This window comes from Heterocephalus glaber, unplaced genomic scaffold, assembly GCF_053883595.1.
Source record: "Heterocephalus glaber isolate CG9 unplaced genomic scaffold, H.glaber_assembly_v1.0 deba00001442, whole genome shotgun sequence".
Lineage (NCBI taxonomy): Eukaryota > Metazoa > Chordata > Mammalia > Rodentia > Bathyergidae > Heterocephalus > Heterocephalus glaber.
In genome coordinates, this window is record NW_028258296.1 from 57,520,110 (window position 1) to 57,543,445 (window position 23,336).

The 23,336-nt window shown below is 47.6% G+C and overlaps 3 protein-coding genes across 10 annotated transcripts in view; 1 reads left to right on the forward strand and 2 right to left on the reverse strand.

Annotated features, from left to right (window-relative positions):
• Positions 1-484: 484 nt before the first annotated feature.
• Tmod4 (tropomodulin 4) lies at positions 485-6,477 on the reverse strand. 2 transcript variants are annotated; one of them, XM_004854022.3, is made up of 10 exons: positions 5,829-6,477; positions 4,669-4,831; positions 4,312-4,468; positions 3,883-3,999; positions 2,964-3,053; positions 2,662-2,792; positions 2,464-2,571; positions 1,936-2,079; positions 1,549-1,693; positions 485-601 (listed from the first exon to the last, which is right to left on the reverse strand). In XM_004854022.3, the coding sequence occupies exons 2-10, from the start codon at positions 4,789-4,791 to the stop codon at positions 579-581; spliced, it is 1,038 nt and encodes a 345-aa protein (XP_004854079.1). In that variant the 5' UTR covers positions 4,792-4,831; positions 5,829-6,477; the 3' UTR covers positions 485-578. The 2 variants fall into 2 exon arrangements, with proteins under 2 accessions (XP_004854079.1, XP_021121567.1); XM_021265908.2 differs by lacking the exon at positions 5,829-6,477 and adding an exon at positions 5,261-5,761.
• Positions 6,478-6,589: 112 nt separating this feature from the next.
• Vps72 (vacuolar protein sorting 72 homolog) lies at positions 6,590-18,290 on the reverse strand. Its single transcript, XM_004854016.3, has 6 exons — positions 18,082-18,290; positions 13,450-13,602; positions 13,163-13,277; positions 12,488-12,664; positions 7,569-7,713; positions 6,590-7,166 (listed from the first exon to the last, which is right to left on the reverse strand). The coding sequence occupies exons 1-6, from the start codon at positions 18,196-18,198 to the stop codon at positions 6,782-6,784; spliced, it is 1,092 nt and encodes a 363-aa protein (XP_004854073.1). The 5' UTR covers positions 18,199-18,290; the 3' UTR covers positions 6,590-6,781.
• A 4,500-nt stretch (positions 18,291-22,790) lies between these two features.
• The window catches only part of Pip5k1a (phosphatidylinositol-4-phosphate 5-kinase type 1 alpha), a 42,415-nt gene continuing 41,869 nt past the window's right edge, over positions 22,791-23,336 (forward strand). For 5 of the 7 annotated variants that reach the window (XM_087212747.1, XM_087212748.1, XM_087212750.1 and 2 more), the window contains exon 1: positions 22,792-23,316. In XM_087212747.1, coding sequence (XP_087068873.1) covers positions 23,244-23,316 — 73 coding nt within the window. In that variant the 5' untranslated portion in view covers positions 22,792-23,243. Of the gene's footprint in view, positions 23,317-23,336 lie in introns of all 7 variants that reach the window. The other 2 variants (XM_087212749.1, XM_004854015.4) reach the window with 2 other exon arrangements.

Genomic DNA, 23,336 nt, shown 5'->3' on the forward strand with positions numbered 1-23,336 from the left:
GGATCTGTTCATTCTCAGCCTGGCCACTCCTTCCCTGCAATGTACACAGCTCCCCATACTTCTGCCCCTCCCCCACCTGCCACCAAAGTCATTCCAAGCGTCAGCTGCACACAGCCGGGCGCCCTATTAATAAGTCTGTCAGAAAGAGGTCTTTGCCCTTCATGTTGTCTGCTTCCCTTCCCAACTCCATTCAAAGTCCTTCCCTCTTCAGATCATATGAGAGCTGTGAGCAGGCCATGGGGGGCTCTGGCCATTATCAGGAAACAGGATTGAGGCCAAGAACCCTGTGGAAGTAGAAAGACTAAAGGCATTGGCAGGTTTATGGGGAACACCAAGTGAGGGAGCTCCCCCACCTCTTAGTAACCTGAACCACCCTGCCTGCTGATCCCCAGAGTATAAATAATCCCCTGATGAACTGGCAGTAACTCTTGGGGGTTAACGCCAAGATTCCCACCCAAAAGCCCAAGGAAGGAGGAAGGAAAAGTGGACAAAAAGGCCTTTATTTACAGGAAAGGGAAAGGGATGAGAATTTACGTGTCCAGGGCTCCTAGCTCTCATTGGTAAAGGAAAAGGCAATGTTATCTCTTCTTTTGCTGGCGACCTATAAAGATGGAAAAGTAAACATAATCCTTTGTTCTGTCTCCTGCTTTTGGCAAAGGCATTCTCCTTTCCATTTCCTTAGCCAGGTTCTTACAGTATTAGTGTTTTAGGCCACCTGATAGGCCACTGCACACTAACAACAAGGAACTACACCAAAAATAAAAATGTGTCTAGTTAGGTGCAATAGTGCACCACAATAATCCCAGCACTCTCAGAGGCTGAGGCAGGAGCCCAACCTAGGCAATTAGTGACTTAGACCCTGTGTCAAAATAAAATGAGCTGGGCTGGGGATTTAGCTCAGTGGTCTTGGCGCCTGCTGCGCAAGGGCAAGGACCGAGTTAGATCTCTGGTACCAAAAAAATAAAATAAAATAAAATGAGCTGAGGATGTAGTTCAGTATGAAGGTCCTGGGAACAATCCCCAGGTCTGAAAAGAAAATTACATCTAGCCAGGCACTATGGTGCATACCTGGCACATCTGTAATCCCAGCACTCTGGAGGCTGAGGGAGGAGGACTCTGAGTTCAAAGCCAGCTTGGGCTACAAAGGAGACCCTCTCAAAAAACCAAAACAAAAATCAGCTCATCAGGAGGCAGGATCAAAAGTTCAAGGTCAGCTTGGGTGACTGAGGGAGACCCTGTCAGAATTAGAAAATGGTTGGGACCTCAGTGGTATAGTCCTAGCATGCATGAGGCCCTGGGTTTACATTACAGTAATTACTACAGTAATTATACATTACATCCCTGGTACTACATGAAAAAAAGTTATATCTAGATTCCTTCCCACCTCTCTGATGGTATATACTCGGACAGGAAGACTTTCCTATGTACTTTCTGATCACTCATGCCATTTGGCAGCCACCCCAGCTGTTTTCAGAAGGAGCTCCCGGTTTCTCCACTTCTTGTCCTGTACCCCCATCCCCTGCCAACACCATGTCTGTGGTCACTCACGTAGTTCATTGTTTCTGGTCATGGCCTGGGCTGCCCGAGCTCGTGGTCCCTGCTGGGTAAAGTGGTAACCAAAGCGGACAATAGAGGGACACTGCTCTAGCACGGTGGCCATTTCCATCTCCACGGCATCACCAGGCCACTGGCGCTGTCGGGGGTGGGGGGGAAGATGTGGGCTGTCAGCCATGTCTGCATTGTTCACCCCGGATCACAGGCCCCTTGGGAAGTCAAGAGGCTTGTGTTCTCCAGGGTGGGTCAAGAGAGGCTTCCCTCGAAGACAAGGAGGAAAAGTCAAACAGGGTTGAAGAGATAGCTGCCCCAGGGGTGGCTCCAGGAGAGAGCTCCATGGGTATCAGCTGAAGGCTAGCAGCAGGGGGAAGGAATACTGACCTGGTTGTCTACACGCAGCTCAGTGAGTGTGGCATTTTCCCGAACTGCCTTCAGCACAGCCATGAGCCCTGTGCTGCTAATGAAGTTGGACTCAATATTCAGGCTCTGGAGGCTACGGTTCTCACGCAACATGTTAGCCACCGCCTGGGTAGTAGGGACTTGGGTTAGGATTAGGGGACAGTTTCTCAGATGACTGAGGAGAGAAAGAATGGGAGCAAGAGGGAAACAGCTCTTTGAGAAGAGTCTCTGAGGAGCTGTAGGGGGCTAGAGGGAGACAGCGTGGGAAGCAGGTAAAAACGGAGATTAAGCGTGCAATGGAGCTGAGGGTGTCAGGGTTGGGGCCCTTTGGAAATGATCTAGAGATTTCAGAGTTGTGAGCCCTGGGACTGAGGGTAGGGATCTCCATGAGGGCTGCTTCCTAAGAAAGTAGGTTAGAAGAGCATCCACTGGCACAGCCCTTTATGGCAGCTCTGCTGGGAGCACAAGTTAAGGTGGAGGGTGAGGGCTGGGGGTGTCAACTGGCCGTACTTGGGCGATGGGGTCACCGCTCTTCGTGGCCACCAGACTGAAGCTCCGGACATAGGTGTTTCTCTTCATGGCCTCACACAGCTCTCTTAGCATGGGAATTGGGATGTCCTGTCAGACAGGCACGGAAACGGTGGGCTGGGGCCTCTCCGCTGTCACAGTCACCCCAAAATGACCATCAGGAAGGTGGGAGTCAAATACCTGTATATTATTGAGGTTCACTTCCTCCAAGTCCTTGTCATTGCTTCGAACCCTCTCCAACATCTCCTCTATGTTTGTGGGGTTTGGGGGCTCATCTGGCACTGGCTTATACTTGTCAGGCTGAACCACACCTGATGGGTGAGGGCAGGAAGGAACCCCAACATGTCCCCGACCTCCTCCCCTTAGCTCTCTTGTCACTCATGACCATGTCCTCCAGATTCATCTGCTTCACCCCTGCTACCTTTGCTCAGGTTCCGGGACTCCCTGCCGGGAGCCCTGGGGCATGCTCCCTGAACACTCACTGCTGATGCCTTCAGTGTTGCAGATCTCCCCGCTGCAGATGGCGTCGTAGTACTGCTTGTTGCTCATCAGTGTGTACATTCCCAGAATTGCTGCATTGTGAGCAGTGGGGTGCAGGGGAGGAGAAGGGGTCTGTTCTAAGTCCTCACCCTTCCTCACTCCGCTGCAGCCCATCCCTTCCACTACACTAGAGAGGTTTTCCACTTTCCCTCAGCCCCGGGTGTCCTGCCTGATGGTGGTTTCTATACCACTAAAAAGGGGCTTAGGAATGATCCCCAAGAAGCCACTAGAGGATGTGTGTGGGAGAGACTCCCCTCCTGATTTCAGCCAGAATACTGTGCTTTGATTTGCTTTTACAATGTCTTTTTGTTTTGTTTTAAGACAGGGTCTCACTGTGTAGTAGTGAGGCCTTGAACTCACTTTATGGCCCAGTGTAGCCTCCAACTTATGGCAGTTCTCTAGCCTCAGCCTCCCAAGTGCTGGGATTACAGGCGTGTGCCACCATGCCCAGCTTGTAAAAATGCTCTTGAAGGGCTGGGGATTTAGCTCAGTGGTTCCGCCGCCTGCCTCACAAGTGCAAGGTCCCGAGTTCGATCCCCAGTACCAAAAACCAAACAAACACAAAATGCTCTTGATATGTTACCTTATTAAATTTGAGGATGAATAAATACACAAGCAAAGAAATAAGTTAAAAACTACTGCTGAGGGCCGGGGGTTTAGCTCAGTGGTTCTGCTGCCTGCCTCACAAGCGCAACGTCCGAGTTTGATCCCCGGTACCAAAAAACAAAAAACTACCACTGGGAGGCCTGCTCAGACATCCATATCCATGTTCTGGTTCAAGGCCTTCCTCAGCAGTCCCCCGTCAAGGCAAGGATGCCAACTTCCGACCCTCCCACCGTCCTCAGTTTCCCTGCTGCCTACCTGCAATATCACACATCTCGGCATCTGTGGCATTGGCCAGTGCCTCCTCCAGCTCTGGCTCCAGGGTGATCTGTTCCTCCGCAGGGATTTCTCTCTTGGGCTGAATGTAGGGTTTCCCTAATGGGAAAATGAAGGATGGTTCAGGTAGAGGTCATTTCTCCTAAGATCCTGGCTTCCAGCTTCCCGTCCTTCTCTGAGAGGTATAACGCTGGGTCTCTGGGAAACACCAGAAAGCCTGAATTCTTTGCCAGCTCAGGACTCCTGGGTCCCCCGACCTCTCAGGAGAACCAGAGTACGAGCTGGCGTGTGTCAGGGTACCTGTGACCCTTGGCAGGGAGGAGCTGGAAGGTGAGAGGGAAGGAGGCTGGAGGGAGACTCGTGAGATGGCCATTTGGTTTCCGGGAGGCAGGGCTGTCAGGGTCCCCATACCCTTCTTCTCGCCTGTGAAGGGCACCAGGTCATCACGTTCTTTGACTTCCAGTGCCTGTTGCTCCAGGTACTGCAAAAGGGCCTCTCGGTCCAGCGGCCCTGTGGGGCTCTTCTTTGTCTGGTCACGTTGTCTCAGTCCAGCTGGCAGGAGCATGTTCTTAGGGATGAGTTTTGGGGAGCAGGTCAGGTACCCCTCTGGGTCACCCCGGGGCTCCCTACATTTCCAGATACCTCTTCCCTGACCCTCTTGGGACTCCAAGCTCTGTAGGCAGGCAGTCTGGTCTCAGCCACCCAGCCCCCAGCACCCTTCTCTAAAACCCGGGGACAGCCCCCGATTCCCCGAGCTGGGCTTCCTACCTCCGGGTCCATCTCCTGTAGCTCGCAGTCCAGCTGCTCTAGCTCCTCGGGGCTCAAGGTCTTCAGGATCTCATCTTCATCTATATCTCTGTATTTCTCCAGTTCCTTCTGATATGATGACATGTCGGCCCCTATCCCCTCACTACTGCGTGACACACAGAGCCTGGGAGGACACGGGAAAACGAGTTGGACATGGAAAGATGGACATGGACGCGGCAGGCACACAAAGAACCAGCCAGGGGTAGAACACTAAATAGATACCCTGGAGGTTGGAAATCTAGTTGAGGATGGGAAGATGGAGGTTAGATTGTTTAGAGTTAGAACTGAGTTTCCCCTCTTCCTGCTTCCCCAGCTCCAACTCACTTTGGATGGGGATCTCAGGATCCAAAGTGGGTTCATCATCTCACTATATGATGGAGAAATCCTGGCAGCACCCCTCCCCTATAACCTGTCCTGTCAGTGCCTCTTGCCCTAGCACAGCTGTGGGAAGTTCTGCCAACACAGCTGGCTCCACGCCCAGTTCCTATTGAAAGGTGGGAGAGGGGTGGGACAGAGGTTCAGGGCAATGCCTCTTCTTTTCTCCATTAGTTACCTTTTTCTTCTAAACTGGTCGAAGAAAGCAAGTAAGATTGGTGGCAGTGGGCAGAGGGAGTCTCTTACCCCACCCTTATGTCCTCTTTTACTGTGGAAGGATCAAGATTTCACTGTTTGCTGAAATTCTAAATCCTAAGGGAAAGCAAGGGATCAGAGAAACTGGGGGACTTCCAGGTTGAGGGGAGGGCAATATGGCTTCAGGAAAGCCATACTCAGGAGAGTCCCCACACTCTGTCACCAGGAAGGTGACACCAGACCAGTGGGTGGAAAATGCCTTCTAAATGGAGTAAAGTTCTTTAAAACCAGCAGGAAAAATTAAACTTGCACAATCTTTTATAATATGAAAAATACAAGCTACATGTACACACCATGCTTTACATAAAAGATCTAGAAAGTGTGTGGCATTTACATTGACAACATAAAGGAAACACAGATAAGGGACAGGACAGTGGCAGAAGCACATGAGTGACAGGCAGAGACACACTCCTTGTCCTTCCCCAGGGGAGCCACTCTCCTCCCATCTCCCACCAGGCTTTCCCCGTGAGCCCCCTGCCTTCCCCACCTACCAGTCCTGATGGCCACCTCCCTTCTGTCGGTCAGTCTGTCCGCTCCACTGGGGCACTGTCCAGCAGCAGGAGCCCAGTGCACGGGCAGAGGGTGGGGGAACAGTGAGCTCAGCATTTTATTATTTTAGCTCCAGCCAGGTGGGGGGTAGTGGGAGATCACATATACACAGCCCCCATACCCTGCCCAGCCCTGAGAGCCTCTAGTGGCCATTAGCAGCCATGGCACCTCTTCCTCTTCCTGCAAGTCCCATTTCTAGAGCTGAGTTCTACAAGAATCAGGGATGGGGTCGCGGATTTAGCTCAGTGGCACCTCCCCTGCCTCGCAAGTGCAAGGTCCTGAGTTTGACCCACAGTACCAAAGGGAAAAGGAGAGAGAGAGAGAGAGAGAGAGAGAGAGAGAGAGAAAGAATCAGCTATGTAGTTCCTACTTATCTGGTGCCTGCTCTAGTCAACAAAGTGAATGTAAGGCGATAGAAAAGTAGCTAAGTTTAAGGTGTTTATAATTTAGTTGGAGGAATGAATACTTCACAATGAAAAGAGGACAAGCCAGGGATGCATGCACCTGTGGTCCCTGTAAACTGGGAGGCTGAGACAGAGGACTGCTTGAGCCCAGCAATGTAGCAAGATTCCGTATCAGATAAAACAAAACGAAACAAGAGAACCTGTAGTAAGTGCCATCAAGCAAATAAGGAGGCCCAAATATACTGAGATATTCCAAACACTTTCTGTTCCCAACCCTATATTAAAGACCACACAAAAAAGACACTCCCATTTTTATTAGATTAAAAAAATGTAACAAAACCAGTAAGAACTGGGAGAAAAGATGGGAAAAGAAATATAGAGGAGGATGGGAAAAGATCAGAAATAACACAGGAGAGAAGCACGGAGAGAAGAGGAAAAGCCAAGAGCTCGAGCTGGGGCAGGAACTCGGCTTCCAAGGACTGGACATCTCTTCACTTGATGATGATTTTCTGGCGCAAGGCTCGGGGCCCGGAGACAGGGAGGGGCTCGGAAGGTGGGGGCCCAGGGCCCAGGGATGAGGCTGTGGGCGGCAGTCCGTGGGCAGTGATGTATTTCTTGTAGGCCTCACGGATGATCTTGAAGGCCCGAGCAGTGGCGTAGGGTATGTCTGTGACAGGGTCCCGGTACAGCGCCGGACGATGGGTCACGGGGCAGACCTCTCGAACAGGGATCTTTGGGGGTCGCCCTTGGGGGAACCATTCCTCAAATGTTGCATCATCACTAAATGTGATGAAGGTCCGGGAGCAATGAGCAGGAGGGAGGATGGGTCCAGCTGCAGCTCGGGAAGTCAAGGCAGAAGGAGGAGCCGGATCAAGTCTGAGGGCAAAAGAGAGAAAAACAGAGAGCTGAGGAGAGGACAACAGATACTATACAAAGAAATCAGGGAGGGGCCGGGGATTTAGCTCAGTGGTTTCGACGCCTGTTGCGCAAGGACCCGAGTTCGATACCCGGTACCAAAAAAACAACAACAAAAAGACATCAGGGAGCAGGACAGAGAAAAAGAAGCCAGAGTGGAGGGAACATTCTGAGAGAACCAATTAAATGGTGGTAGACAGAGAGAGAAAAAGTGAGAGTAGAAAGAAAAGAGAGGGAAAAGGGCGGCTAAGAGAAAGACAGGGGGCGCTGAAGGGAGGATGGAATGGGAAAGGCGGGCAAGAGCCAGGGAGAGCATCGTGAGCAAAATGAGTAAAGGGCCTGAGGAGACAGCTGTTCACTCACCCTTCTACATCCACATTCTCCTCCTTGGGACCCGGCTCCCCAACAAGTGGCACAGTCACTGAATGGTAGGTGATTATGGGCCCAGTGCACTTTCGCTTCTTATGAACTTGTTTCTTTTTGTCAGCCTCAAGCCGCTCATAGGTCTCTTCGGGATCAAAGGGAGGAAGGAGTGGATGGTCAGTTTTTCCTTTTCCCACATTCTAGTTCTGTCCTCGGACCTATCAATCACCTTCTTGGGCACAGATGGTGTTCCCTCCAAGAACTCACGCCAAGTGCCAACCGCAGGAGTCCCCAAGGCACTGCAGTACCTCTGACCTCACCAGCTTCCTGCTTCCCCTCCTGATATCCTCTGCCCTCTGTCCAAGGTCACATAGGCCCTGCCTCACTCAGAACTGGAGGCCCTCAGGCTGGCAGGGACCCTGTGATAAGGCGTCCATTCATTTCCGGATACCGGAATCTCCTCTATAATTATCCTTCAACCCTAGTCAAGACCATGCCTTTCATCTTTACAGTTCTCTGAGCTAAAATCTAACTCCTGTTGACATTTTTACTTTGTGAGTGTGTGTGTGTGTGTGTGTGCGCGCGCGCGCGTGCTGTTGGGGACCGAACACAAAGCCTTCACACTGAGCTACATCCCTGGCCCTTTTTGTGAGGGAGGTGGAGGAACCACTGAGCTAAATCCCCAGCCCTAAAGTTAGACAAGCAAGATTTTTTTTTTTGGTACCAGGGATCAAACTCGGGTCCTTGTGCTTGCAAGGCAGGTGGTGGAACCACTGAGCTAAATCCCCAGCCATCCCTAGCCCTTTCTAAATCTTTTTTTTTTTTTAATTTTGAGACAAGGTCTCACTAAAGTCCCTAAACTGTCCAGGCTGGGACCCAACTTTTTAAGGCATAAAAAGGACACAACCACAGAAGAGTCTTTTAACTGGCTGAAATGAGCGTCCACGTCTCTGCAGACCTCTCTGGGCTGATCGCAGCGGCCATACCTAAACCATTCCTTTTCCTACATGGCTTTGAGTGACTCCCTACGTTTCCCACCCTGGGCCCGCTCTACTCTATTCCTACACTTTTCTGGCAGAGGCTGCAAGCCGGCGGACCTCTTAATGGTTGGATCTGTACAGTGTCTTAAAGAATCCAGAGCCTTCACCCTGAGCTACATCGCCAGGCCATTTTTATTTTGAGACAGGCCTGGCTCCAGCTTGTGACCCTCCTGACTCAGTCTCCCAGAGTGCTGGAATTACAGATGAACACCACCAACACCTGGCTTTGGCTCCTTTCTTTTCTTTTTTCTTCCTCCCTTCCTTTATTTTGCCATCATGGGGATTGAATCCAGGGCCTTCACACTGAGCTACAATCCCAGCCCTTCTTCTCTTATTCTGTATTTTGTGATAAGGTCTTGCTAAGTTGCCCAGGCTGGGCTCCAATTTGTGATCATGTCAACCTCCCAGAGTGCTAGGGTTACAGGTATGTGCCATCACACCCACCTTGTATAGTGTTTTAAAGAAAAACAGGAACTAGTTACTGACATTCATTTAAAAATTAGGAAATTGGCTGTGGATTTAGCTCAGTGGTTTTGCCGCCTGCTGTGCAAGCGCAAGGACCCAAGTTCGATCCCTGGTACCAAAAAAAAAAAAAAATTAGGAAATTGGAGCCAGGTGCAGTAGCATATTCCTGTAATCCCAGTACTCTGGGAGGCTGAGGCAGGAGTATCCCAAGCTCAAGTCCAGCTTGAGAATTTACCAAGGCCCTGTGTCAAAATAAAAAGTAAAAACAGGCTGAGATTATAGCTCAGTATGAAGGCCCTGAGTTTAATTCCCAGTATCCTTGCCCCAAATTAGGAGCTCGGATGGGCTGAGGGTATAGATCAGTGGTACAGGGCTTGCTTTGGGTACACAAGGCTCTGGCCCCTAGCACTGCAACAATAAAAATACAAAGGAAATTACATTGAAAACTTTCTGGGCTCTCTTGAAAAAATAAAGAAGTCTAACAACCCTGAGTCTGTATTTTCACAGGGCAGCAATCAGCTGGGTGAAGTAACTTCTCTTTCCTGTCATTTCTCCAACTTACCTTAGCCCCCCTAGGTGCAGTCTGCTTCTTCTGGACCCTGTGACACTGTGCCATGGCAATTCACTGTGGCCATGGGTCTCCTGCTTAAGGGCAGCAACCATGACTCGTATTAGCTACATGTACTCAAGGTGGCGGGCAGAATTCCACACACCATAGGCATTTAATAGATTTTTTTTTTGGTACTGGGAATCGAACTCAGGGCCTTATGCTTGCTAGGCAGGTGCTGTGCCAAGTAGCTACATCCCCAGCACTAGATATTTGTTAATAAAAAAATAAGTAAATCAAAATATTCCTGGCCCCTTTCCTGTAAATGAAATTCAAAATTATTTTATTTATTTTTTCGTGGTACTGAGCATTGATCCCAGGGTGTTTCTCACTGAGCTGCAGCTGTATCCCCAGCCCTTTTATTTATTTTTTCCAGACAAGGTCTTGCTAAGTCACTGAATTGCCCTGGCTGGGCTTGAACTTGTCATCCTCCTGCCTCAGGTTCCCGGAATGCTGAGATTACAGATGCATGCCACCAGGCCCAGCTTCTAGTCTTTTAAAAAAAAAATCTTTACTTTGAGATAGGGTTGCCCAGGCTTGCCTTGAACTTGAATTTGCAATCCTCCTGCCTCAGTCTCCCAGATGGATGGGACTACAGGGATCTGCCACCACACCCAGCATCTGGTCCCTCTACGTGGGTACTGTGAACACAATTCTTCAAGTCTGACAGTAAAGAGTGCCCTGGACACCCCTTCGGTGAGTAAGCTTTTAAATTCTTACTGATAATGTTTTCTTTCCCTTGAGCCAAACTTCCAACACTTCTCCACTCAAATACTTCTCTGTTCTGAACTCTAGCTCTATACATCAGCCAGCTCCTCCATCCTCAAGCTCTTTACTCAGCATTCCTGACACCACTTGCCTTCCTGGAAACCCTGCAGCCCTCTGGTGGAGATGCTGGTTCTCACATCCCACGAGGGTTATGCCTGTGTCCCAGTGAGCCCCACACTGCGGCTCTCAGGTCACTGTTCCTGCCACCAACTGTTCCGGGAACTCCCTCCACTGAGACCTGTGCCAACGGCCAGAACATCTCTCCTTCCTGTCACAGCCGCTCCTTACTCACTGAAGACTGGTAGGGGCTTCAGGACACCATGGTGACTCCAAAGTCTGCAGTCTGGCTATGACCTGTGGTCTGTGACAGTTCTCAGTTGCTCTGGAGGACAACTACTGTTTGAAAGTCCTGATTTGCTATTATATACACTGAAAATTATATATGCCAACCAAGCATGGTGGTACACACTTGGGAGGCTGAGGCAAGAGAATCACTTGAGCTCACAAGTTCAAGACCAGCCTGGTGAAATAGCAAAACCCCATCTCAAATAAATAAATAAAATAATAAAAAATAAATAAAATAATCATTTTAGGGTCAATATAATGAATTTTTTTCCCTCAACGCTGGGAAGTACCCTACCACTGAGCTATATCCCCCCACTCCACCCTTTTTTAAGACAGCATCTCATTATGTATTTCAGGCAGGCTCTGAACTCACTTTGTAGCTCAGGCTGCCTTCAAACTTGTGATCTTCCTGCCTCAGTCTCCCGAGTGCTAAAGATTGTAGGGATATGCCTCCACATCCAGCTCCCAGCCCTTTTTCAAAATTCTGATACAATGTTTTGTTAAATTGCCCAGTCTGGCCTTGAACTTTCACTCCTCCTGCCTCAGCCTCCCAAATGCTAGGATTATTTTTTTTTAGACAGGGTCTTGCTTTGTAGTGCAGGCTGGCCTTGAACTTAGTATGTAGCCCAGGTTGACCTCCAACTCCCAACAATCCTCCTGTCTCAACCTCCCAAGTGCTAGGATTACAGGAGTGTACCACCACCACACTGGCTATTACCCCATTTTGTGAACAAAGATATTAAAAGTGTAAGTAATTTGCTTGCAGAAATAGAGGCAGGATTTGAGTTCAGTTCTTTCTTTTTTTGCAGTACTGAAGATTGAACATTGGACCTTTGCACTCAGCCACACCCCCGTCTCTTTTTATTTTTATTTTCTTTTTGAGACAGGGTCTCTTTAGGTTGGTCTTGAACTCATGGTGATCCTCTTGCCTCAGCCTCCTGAGTGCTGAGATTACAGGAGTGTGCCACCATGCCTGGCTTTAAAATTCATTTTTACTTTTTGTGGAACTGGGGATTGAACTCAGGGCCTTTAAACTGGCTACATCCCTACTCCTTCCCTTTTTCATTTTGAGATAGGGTCTTGCTAAGTGGCCCAGACTGGGTTTGAACTTGTGATCCTCCTGCCTCTGCCTCCTGGAGTGTGGGGATTACAGGCATGCACTGCCATACCTGGCTTCTATGTTATTCTTAATTTATACAAAAGTACTTCAACACGACTTATTCTTCAGAGCATTCATAACTGCTGAGATCATTCTTTTCTTGGGGGGGTACTGGGGATCAAACTTGGGACCTTGCGCTTTCGAGACAGGTGGCGGCATCACTGAGCTAAACCCCTGGCCCCTATTCATAACTGCCTAGTTGCTTTTTTTTTTTTAGTACCAGGGGTGGAAATCAGGACTTTGTGCTTGTGAGGCAGGCGCAGTGCCACTGAGCTAAATTCCCACCCAGCTCCTGGTTGCTTGCTTATAATCAATCACTCTCTTCATTTCTTTTTTTTTTTGGGTATCGGGGATCGAACTCGGGTCCTTGTGCTTGCACAGCAGGCGGTGAAACCGCTGAGCTAAATCCCCGGCCCTCCTCATTTCTTTCTTTGGATTCTTTTGTCCCAAATCTTCAGCTCTCTGGTCTTCCAGGTTTTAGTTTTCTCATGCACCTCAATGTCTCTACCCATATTTTCCAAAAATGCATACTGACCCAGAGAACGTAAGTTGAGCTCTTCTGTGATCTTGGCCTCTCTGAGAAGCTCTTCTTGGGTCAGGGGTCGCTCACAGTGGGGCCCTTTCCGCCGTCGGGACTGGCCCTGCCTCTCCTGTACCCGGAGGAAGGTTTGTCTTGTGTGTTCAGCTGTAGACTGACGCATGGACTTCCGACCTGGGAAGAGTCAGATGCGAAGATATTTGAATTCATGTCCACTTTATTTTCTCTATTTAAAAATTTTTTATTTGGAAATAATTTCAAACTTACAAAAAAGTTGCAATAATGGTACAAATACCACCCATGTATCTTTCACTCACATCACTGCTATTAACATGTTGCTCTATTTAGTTCTGTTATTTTTGTTTTTTGCAACAGGGTCTCATTATGCAGTTCAGGCTGCCCTTGAACTCAGAGATCCTCCTGCCTCAGCCTCCTGAATGCTGGGATTACAGGCGTGTGTCACCACTCCTGGCTTCATTCTGTGTTATTTTTCTGAATGATCTTAGTTAGACTGCACACATCCTGGCTTATGCTCCTAAGTACTTCTGTGTGTATTTTCTGAGAGCAAGGATTTCCCTTATAAGACACAGTATCAAGCTGAGGACCTTAACACTGATAAAATGAGGCATCATCACACTGCAATGTTTCGTCTGACCGAACCTCCCCACTCACTGTCAGAGCCATCATCCTGGAGTTCTAGCGGCAGCAGAGCCTTCTCCTCTCGGGCCTTCTGAGCGCTTCCAGCTGGCGTGCTGACCTTTCGAGGCCTCAAACTTTTTAAAGGCTCCTGGGGGTTGATCAGAATCAGACACCGGAGTACACAGAGATAAGGAGAAAGACAGGATCTTCATGGAAAAAACTAACAGTGTAGGAATGGGACTAGCATGGAGAATACTGGAATGTAATGAAGGGAGAAGAGGAATGAAGGAAATGCAAGAAAACTAGAAATTCTTCTTCACCTTATAGGCTTTGGTGACTATGCGCCGCTTCCTTCTGGGCTCTTCTGCTTCTCCATCACTGGAGGGCTCATCGCCTTCATCGATGTCGAAATCCGAGTCTACCTCATCCTCTGTGTCTGACTGGTCTCCTTGATACTCATCATCTCCGGACTCCTGAGGATGGAGAGTGAGGTGACAGTGGACAATGGAGTTATCAGTGTTGCTTCAGGAAGAACAGATTTTCCCTACCTAAAAAGGGCTGCTCCACTCTCCAGCTCAATCCAGCCCTTCGATGCCTTTCTAGTTGATGGCCTTTGGCTCCCAGCACAACCTGCTTCTAATCTTAAGTATGTTTTACTTGCAGGTGTCTGTGGATTACTGTGGAACAAAAGGAGATGGTCTGATTTCTACCTTCAGAGGGCTCACAGTTTAGTGAAGGACAGGACATCAACATAAAAAGCGAGTTTTCGTTTGTCTGAATGATTTTTTGCAGTACTTGAGACTGAACCCAGGCCCTTAACACTGAGCTATAATCCAGGCCCTTTTTATTTTTTATTTTGAGACAGGGTCTTGCTAACTCACTAAGCTGAGTACACTGGGTTTGAACTTGCAGTCCTCCTGCCTCAGCCTCCTAGAGTACTGTGATTATAGGTGTGTACCACCAAATACTAAGTGGCGATGAAACAGTACAGTGGGGCACACATTGGTAACCATTGTGAGGTTAACCGAAGTTACTAAAAGAAACACCTGTCACTCTTCTGGTGTGGTGGGACAGAAAACTACTGATTAACTTAGATAATGAGGAGACACTGAAGATCTGGGGCCAAGCACAAGGCCCCAAATGTGTTTCTAAAACCTCTGGAGGTTAGAGGAGCTGGGGTAGACAATGTGAACGACAGCCTAGGTCTGAGGTGATGCAGGTCAGGGATAGAATGGCAGTGAGAATCAAAGCAAAGCGGAAAAAAATCACTTGAGGGAGAGGGAGGTAGCTGGGTGGGCAGCACCTCAAACATGTGGCTCCCTCTTCCATTGGTAATGCAGGCTTGCGGACTAAGCTTGGTACACAGGCACCAAAGCAAGCAAGCAGCACAGATGGTGTACACTCCGTGCCAGCCAGAGCTCAATCCTGCACCGATGACCATTACTTCCTCCCGACTGATGCCTGTGAAAGACAGCCTGGGAACACTCCAATCCCTGCAGCCTCGCCTGGTATTAAACCTGACAGTGGTGGATCCACTTCCCATGAATTTAGTATCCAATCAAAATGCTTTCGCCAAAGTATGGATTTACTACCATTCCGTTGGCTTTTATCAAGCATCATTAATAGACAAGACTAATTCAGAGACTGTTTTTCTATCATCTACAAAACAACACCTGTTACTTTATATTCTCCCTAGGATTTAATACAAATAAATTTTGTCTTTCTTAAGATTGTGCATGTTTCTTTATCAAAAAAAAAAAAGAAAGTCAAAGTTCTGCTGCCAGAAAGTTCACAGCTAAATATCAATTGCTATTACCATTTTTATTTTAGCATAGGCTCCTGGTACAATTACTTCTAATCTGTCTCTATTTTTACTGTTCTTATTTTTTGTTTATATCGTAAGCCTCCTTAAATCCTTTTTGGAAGCATGAAGGGTACATATTAAATAACGACTTGTAAAATGACAGGAATAGGAAAATAGGCCTGGAGGAGGGATGAGAAAGTTCTATTTTAAACTAGTTGGTAGCTAGGCATGGTGGTACACACCTTTAATTCCAGTACTCTAGGGGGCTGAGGCAGGAAGATCTCAAGTTTCAGCCCAGTTTGGGCAACTTAGCAAGACCTTGCCTCATGATAAAAAATAAAATAGGGGGTTGGGGATTTAGCTCAGTGGCGCTGCGGCTGCCTCACAAGCGCAAGGTCCTGATTTTGATCCCTCGTATTGAGTGGGGGATTAAAAAATAAAATGGGCTTGGAGGGATGAAGCTCAATGAGAAGACTCTGGATTCAATTTCTAGAATGGCAAACAAAACACATATACACATAAACAGCAGAAATACTAGTTGATTGAAGGGTGGGTAAGTAACGACTCCAAGTCAGTCACCAAATCCTATGGATTCTATATTTCTTAATTTCTCTTAAACCCTATATCCCTGTAAACCACTTTCCTGGCAGTGCTGGGGATCAAACCAAGGGTGTCAGGCAAGCTAGGCAAATGCGCTTCCAGCTCCTGTCCTTGCTTCTCCATGGCTATTGCCTCTTTCAGACTATTCTGACTACAGAGTAATCCTTTTAAAGCACAAATTTGATCACAGACATTTAATTTTTTTTAACAGTACTAGAGATTGAGCCTAGGGTCTAGCACATGCTTGGCAAGTTTTCTACCACTGAACTATACCTCCAGCCCTTGAACATGGAACTTTTGTTGACTCTTCTCAGTCCTCTGGAAAAACAGCAAAACTCCTTGACATGTTTCACAAAGCCCTACATAATCTAGTTAGGGCTGCTTCCTCCAGCCTTACCAATCTTTATTTTTCTGGAGAATGGGAGTAAACTTGCAGGTCCCCAAATGGGATCTCTGTACTTAAACACTCGACATCACTCTTCTCCCTGGACTAACCTTTCCTCCCATTACTCTTCAGCCACCCAAGGCCCGCTTTTCATACTGCTCTCAGTTTAGACATCACTCCTCTAAGGGATGCCTATCCCCACCAACAAGCCCGGTTCCCATGTGTTACTGTATCAACCTGTGCTTACATTTTATTTATTTTTATTTTTTCACATTCAAAAGTTTATTTACTTGACAAAAACCAAAATGTGATATTATCATGAACAGAGAGAGAATCCTAGTTAGTAAAGTTTAAAGCTTATCCACTTTTAAAAAGCTGTCAGCCACTCAAGCACAAGGTCCTGAGTTCGATCCCCGGTACAAAACAAAAAAAGCTGTTATCAAGCATCACAAAATACAGAAAAATCACAATGTTTTGATTAATAAACCAAGAACCCCTGTACGAAACTTTTATTTTGCTCTTTATGTATATTTGGGTTTCTGTGTAAGAGAAACCATATGATAAAGTTGTTTCTAATTGATTTCACTTAAGATTATGGTCTCCAGGTGCATCCATTTTCTACAAATGACTCAAGTTCATACTTCTTTATGGCAAAGTAGTACTCCGTTGTATATAAATCCCACTTTTTTTAACCATTCATGTGTTGATGGGCATATATTATCTCTTGTTTTAGTCCTTAACACACAATATTTTAATTGACTAGGAACCCAGCCAGTTCCTCTACTGGGGTGTGGAATGCGTAAGGAGAAAGCGATTTTTGTTTTGTCTGGTTTTTGTTTGGTTGATTTAAAAAATTTTTTTCAGACAGGGTCTCATTATGTAGCTCAGGTTGGCCTTGAACTCACTATGTAGCCCAGGCTGGCCTTGAACTCGAAGTGATCCTCCTGCCTCTGCATCCCAAGTGCTGGGATTACAGGCATGCACCACCATACCCAGCATGTTTGTCTGGTTGCTGTTTAGCAGTGCTGGGGACAGAGCCCATGGTCTCAGGTATGGTTGGCAAGTGCTCTGCCACTGAGCTACTGGCTAAGTGGCACACTCCTGGTGCTGAAGGTATATTTAGTGAATGAATAGAGTCAATAAAAAATTTGGCAAGACCCAGGCATGGTGGCCTGCCGAGTTCCAGGTCAGCCTGGCCTACACAGTGAGTTCAAGGCCAACCAGAACTACATAGTGAGACCCTGTTTCAAAACAACAAGAAGCAACTCAAACAAACATAACACCCACCCTCTCAATTTTAGCAAGTGCCAGCCCAGTCCAGACACTAGGTTAGGCACTCAACACAAAATGCTGAACTCTACAGAGCTTAGAGTTTAATGGGAGAGTAAAAAAAAAAGCTAGCCAAATGTAATTATAAACTGAAAATATATTTCTATACAGGAAATACATGGGAACTTCTTTTTTTTTTTTAGTACCGGGGATCGAACTCAGGTCTTTGCGCTTGCGCAGGAGGCAGCGAAACCACTGAGCTAAATCCCCGGCCCTGTGGGAACTTCTTTAGGACAGCCACAGAGGGGTTATCTAAGAAAACATTTACATTAGGGCAGGTGTGGTGGTGCATGCCTGTAATCCCGGCACTCAGGTGGTTGAGACAAGAGGATTGCTGCCGAGTTCGAGACCAGTCTGGGCTACATGGTGAATTGAAGCCTAGCCTGAACTACATAGCGAGATCTTGTCTCAAAAAGCAGGGGGGCTTAAAAGCTGAAAAAAGGAGTAAGCTAATTAAGCCTCTTAGAATAGCAGTTCCTTTTTATGTCTCTGGTGACTAACCCGGCAGTGGGCCAGAGTCTGAGAGTGTGTGTGTAAATATCGAGTGACCTGACTACAAGGTGCCTCGTGTAACCTAGACGTGAGAGATGCAGCGAGATGTTGCGTTCTGCCGGAATCTGGGGTGCCTCCGGGGAGCTTTTCCGTCCCTGACACTGACTGACACTCGCCCACGCCAAGTGCGCTCTCTTCTACTCCCCACTGCATCCCCCACTCACCCACCTGGTCCCAACACCGGCGCCCCTGCGCTCCCCGCCCCTTCTTTGTCCCGGCTTTCTCCCTAGCCGGTTGCTGCTCTACGCCTCCTCCCCTTCCTCTTCCGTGCCCGACTCTTGCCTCTGTGAAACCCCCATAAGTCGTCTGGTAGAACTCATCTTCCTCTTCTGCCTCCAGGAGCCCAGAAAGCCGGTTCCCAGCGGTCTTCCGGGGGGCCCGGCCCCCAGCCAAACTCATGTCGCCTACGAGACTGCGCCCCACCAGCGGGGTCCTCACTCAGTTTGGTTCTCAGAACTCGGCGCTCGACACCACGACCTGCGAGTGGCCGCCGACTGCGGAAGTCCGGCGTTCGCAGGCAGAAGCAGTAGAGCATCGAGGAGCTCCTAGTCCCCTGTCTAAGGGTTTACTTTTCTGCCTCAACCACTCCAGGACAGTTTCCACCTGCCAGGGCACAGTCCAATCTGGCTTGCCTGTAGGTGACATCAGGACCCCCACTATCCTAAGTCTAGAATTTAGTAGTCAAAGAGGTTTTTTTTTTTGATACCGGGGAATCGAACTCAGCACCTCATGCTTACCAGGAAGGTCCCCCTGCAGCTGAGCTAGGTCCCCATGCCGCTGAGCTAAGTCCCCAACCCCCTAAACACATATTTTTAAAAAAGGTCAGTCTCCCTGTGCTCCAGTGCATTTTTGTTTTGGTTTAGGATCAAACCTAAGGGCTTTCTACCACTAAGCCCCTCTCCCCTTTAGGTTTTATTTTGAGACAAAGTCTCACTAAGTTGCCCAGTCTGGCTTTCACTTTGTAATCGTCCTGCCTCAGCCTCCACAGTGGCAGGGTGTAAAAAGGCCACTGTGCCCAGCCGCAGTCTGTTTTTAAATTGTAGCAGTGGGAATCTTTCTAAAAACCCAGATGTTGTCACTCCTACCTTCAAAAATGCTTAATGGCTCCTCATCATCTATGGGATCCTCAGGAAGCACAGAACTGTGGTTAAGAATGGAACCTTAGAGATCATCAGTTTGCTAGCTTTGTGATCTTGGACTAGTAGCTTTACTTCTGTGAATCTTAGTTTTTCATCTATTAAGTGGAAGTATTGATAATGATAATGTCTAAACTTTAAAAGTTGTTGAGAATATTAAGAAATATCCTTGAGCTGGGGATTTAGCTCCGTGGTGCTGTTGCCTGCCTTGAAAGTGGAAGGTCCTAAGTTTGATCCCTGGTGCAAAAAAAAAAGAGAAAGAAATATCCTTGTATACAGCTTAGCACAATGTTTAGTTAGCACACAGTAGGCATTTAGTACATAATGACTATTAACATGACATTCCGGATCCTTCATAACTTAGCCTCTCCCTGTCTTTCTAGTCTCACCTCCTGATACAACATCCTATTTCAGCATCATTCCTGTCACTCAATTCTCTGTCATGCCTCTAGATTTTTCCTTCTTAGAACTTTACTTTCTGTTTGGGAAAATTCTAATTTTATAGGACACTGAAGTCTTCCTTTAAAAACTATTATTCCTCTCTTTTCAGGAGTTTCCATAACCATGGGAATCATACCACCTAGATTCTCTGGAATAGTTTCAGTCTAAAGTAGCCTATGGTATTGTCAAGACTCTCTTCCCATTTTTAAAAATTTCTTAAAATGTAGGGCCGGGGATTTAGCTCAATGGTTCCAGCACCTGCCTCATAAGCAAAAAAATGTAGTTCTCAACCATAGTACTTGTACGTAGTTTATGATGACACCTATTTTTTTTTTTTTTGTACCAGGGATCGAACTTGGGATCTTGTGCTTGTGAGGCAGGTGCTGGAACCACTGAGCTAAATCCTGGGCCCTAGTCTGTGCTATTTTTGAGGGCAGGGGTTTTATGTTCATCTGTGTATAATAGCCACTCTCATGGTGCCTTGAGATGTAGCTAGGGCTAAATAATACTAATTGAATGAATTAATGAATAAATGAAAGACTAAAAAACTCATCCTCTTATTTATTTATTTGGTACCAGGGATTGAACTCAGCATCTTTTGTTTGTGAGGCAGGTAGCAGAAACACTGAGCTAAATCCCTGGCCCCCATCCTCTTACTCTTTTCTCTGTGTTGCTCTTGCCAGTCCCTAGCCCCTTTGTTCTGACGTTAGACACTATTCTAAGACTTGAAGGATACATTTTCCTCTCCACCACTGACCTATAGCGTCAGTCCCCAAAAGAGGCTTTAATAAAGTTGTGTGTGTACTCACATGTACTCAAATCTGAATGTCTGGCCCTATTTCGAGGTCACCAGATTGCCTTCCTTCCCAATGTATCGGTGAACTCCCTTTTCTACTTCCTTGGGGGCACCAAGCCAACATGTCCTGCTCTGCCTCTGCTTCCACACCCTGCCACTCACCCTACTTCTGCTATGCCAGGAATGTTACTAGGGAAGAGCAGCCATATGACTCAGAGGGCACCCCAGGGATTGAGTAGGAATGGGAGCAAAAAAAAGCTTTAGGGGTAAAGATGGGAGATACCTGCTTGTTAAACATCCTTAACTCCACTTTTTGAATTTTCCCTTCATCTGTTCATATATTTAGGAGACACATTTAGTTGACAGGAATTGGCATCTACTGTTTGCCAAGTACTATCCTAGATGCTTGAGATATAAAAATGGAGAAGTTGTCATCTTTGCCTGAAGAGCTTGGTCTTACAAGGCAAAGAGGTAAACATCCTGACATAATACCAGGTGGTAGGTGCAATAGCAGCAGTCATTATTCCAGGATACAAGGTAGAAGCAAAGACCCCAAAAAAGGTACAGAACAGGAATTTCTTCTTTCAAGAAGGGTGAAATCAAATTTGCTGATAAGTTCCCAAGGAGAAGAGTCCCCTATTTAATTGCTTTGGTCATTCTGGGATTTACTAGACTATTTCCAATTTTGAAATTAGAAACAGGTTTCTCTCTGCACTATCTGATTTTTAAAGTAACTCAGGAAATAGTAGCAACTACATCCTTTCTGGAAACAAGGATAATTTATTCAACAAATATTTATTTATTGAAAACCTACAAACCAAATCCTTGACCCATACTGTCTAGTTCCTGTACTGTTTAGGTGGATGGGATTGCAGGTACAGGGAATTATGAAACACTTCAGCACTATACTGTTTCACTGCTGTGGAATTACAAATGGTAATCCAAATCGGTGGAAGTATATGTCTACCTTCCGTAGCCAAGGGAGGCCAAATAATCCAGCAGGGGGCAGCAAGGAAACAATTACTTTAGATCTTGAGGCACCGGGGCAGAAAGCAGTAAATAAGGGAATGTTCTATAAACTTTCAGGTCGTACGTTCCCTTTGGAGGGTCGGGGAGACATCTGGACACCCAGGGCACCTCGGGCTTACAAAACCGAGAACTTCCCCCAATTCTTCTTCATTTATTCATTCCACAAATGATTGTTCAGCACCTACTCTGTTCAGTGAGAAGAGGAGCGGAAGGTAGGAGTGAACCAAAGTCCTTGGTCTCCAGAAGGTTGGTTTGTTCAAGATAGACAGGTCTTCAGATCCCTACCAAGGTTCACAATCCAAGATTCTGTGTTAAAACTGAGCAGAGACAATTGGACTAGAATGGGAAGAATTTCTCTGTGCATCTCTATGCCCTTTGAAGCACAGATAATTGATGGTTGGAGGCTAAGGACTTTGGATCGTGGTAAGGTTGATTGCCTTTTGCGGTCCCTTTTCTCTTTTTCTTTCGGTACTGGAAATAGACCCTAGGGGAGCTCTATCACTGAGCTACATCTTCAGCCCTTTGTATTTATTTTGAGACACAGTCTCACTAAGTTGTCCAGACTGGCTTCGAATATGCAATATTCCCGCCTCTGCCTCCCAAGTAGTTGGGTTTACAGGCTTATACCACCAAGCGCCGAATGTGGTCCTTTTGACAGGTCTCCATTGATTCATTTATCAAACATTTACCGATGCAGGGCTTGGTGGCGCACACCAGAAATCCAACATTCTGAGAGGCTGAGGCAGAGGATCCCAAGTTCGAGTTCGGCCGGAGTAATTCAGGGAGACCCTGTCTCAAAAAATAAAGGGCTGGGGGAGTAGCTCAGTGTGAAGACTTTGGGTTTAATCCCAAGTACCAAAAACAAAAACAAAAACTCAAATCAACTATGCCTAGCATAGTGTTTGACACATATGCCTAGCATCTGTTTGACACAAACATCTATTTTTTTTTATTTTTTTTTTGGTACCGGGTATCGAACTTGGGTCCTTGCGCTTGCGCAGCAGGCGGCGAAGCCACTGAGCTAAATCCCCAGCCCCACAAACATCTATTTTTAATGTCATTCGGAGGAAGGTAAGAGATGCATACACGTTAAATAGTAAAAAAAAAAAAAAAAAAAAAAAAAGCAGTAAAGCCGGAAAGGGGCTGGGAAGAATTTTTGGTAGCATGTGACTTTTATAGTATTCAACTGTTTAAAGTCTGTGACTCGAGCCCAGGATTTAGCTCAGTGGTTCCGCCGCCTGCGTCGACAGCGCAAGGTCTCGAGTTCGATCACCGGTACCCCCCCCCCCCCCATAAATAAAGTCTCTGACTTGACACCAGAGCTTCTTCGGAGTTCTTTCCTGGACTGTGAATTTGAGATCAGCCCCGGAACTCTTAACCCGACTGAACTCAAGAGAACGCAAAAACCAGTCTTTCCCTACCGAGCCTCCGTAGGGGTAGACCTCTGACCGAGGCGCGTGTGTCTTCCTCTGGTAGATTCGCCAGCGCGTTAGTGACCTGTTTCACGTGACCGTCAGTAGCCTCCTGATTGGCTTCGTTTCTTTTCCCTTCCCAATAGAGAGGATGGACGGCTGAGAAGGTCGGACGCATGCGCAGTGCCGGGTTTTCCTTCGCCACCCTGAGTGGAGCGGAGGGGTTGAGCGATAAACAGGCTGTGGCTAAGAAGGAGGGGGGCGGGCGGCTTCTCCGGGACTGTTCTTGCCTCGGTTTTCTTTTAGGTGTAGTTTGGTCTGGACGCGGAGTCCCGGCCGGCAACTTGAGCCTGCTCCCTTGTGAAAGGGGAAAGTATCTCCCCCGGAGAGCGGCCAGAATTGCGGAGGGGGTGCGAGACGGGATTTGTGAACCCCCGTGCCCGGCGAATGGTGCGGCCCTGAGCCGGTCCCGGAGCCCGCCCGCCGTGTCTGAGGGAGGCCCCGGAGGGGGCGGACAGGTGGCCCGCAGAACGCGGGCTCTGTGAGGAGACGTGGGGAAGGTTTGATTCCGAGAAGAGGAAGAGCCCGACTGAAAGGAGAGAGGCCGCTGAGGGGGAGGGGGCTGCCAAGATGGCGTCGGCCTCTGGGCCGTCGGCGGTCGGATTTTCATCTTTGGATCCCGGGGTCCCGGGGCCGACCGCAGGTGAGCCGGGGGGGGGGGCG

Excerpts from the sequence above, each read along its gene's own strand:
- Tmod4 (XM_004854022.3), bottom strand. The coding sequence starts at position 4,791 with ATGTCATCATATCAGAAGGAACTGGAGAAATACAGAGATATAGATGAA. Across the intron at positions 2,080-2,463 it reads GCGGTGACCCCATCGCCCAA|GCGGTGGCTAACATGTTGCG; the intron begins GTACGGCCAGTT and ends CCTACTACCCAG. Across the intron at positions 602-1,548 it reads GACCAGAAACAATGAACTAC|GTCGCCAGCAAAAGAAGAGA; the intron begins GTGAGTGACCAC and ends CCATCTTTATAG.
- Vps72 (XM_004854016.3), bottom strand. The coding sequence starts at position 18,198 with ATGAGTTTGGCTGGGGGCCGGGCCCCCCGGAAGACCGCTGGGAACCGG. Across the intron at positions 12,665-13,162 it reads CCAGGATGATGGCTCTGACA|GTCGGAAGTCCATGCGTCAG; the intron begins GTGAGTGGGGAG and ends GACTCTTCCCAG. Across the intron at positions 7,714-12,487 it reads GCTCAACTTACGTTCTCTGG|AGACCTATGAGCGGCTTGAG; the intron begins GTCAGTATGCAT and ends TTGATCCCGAAG.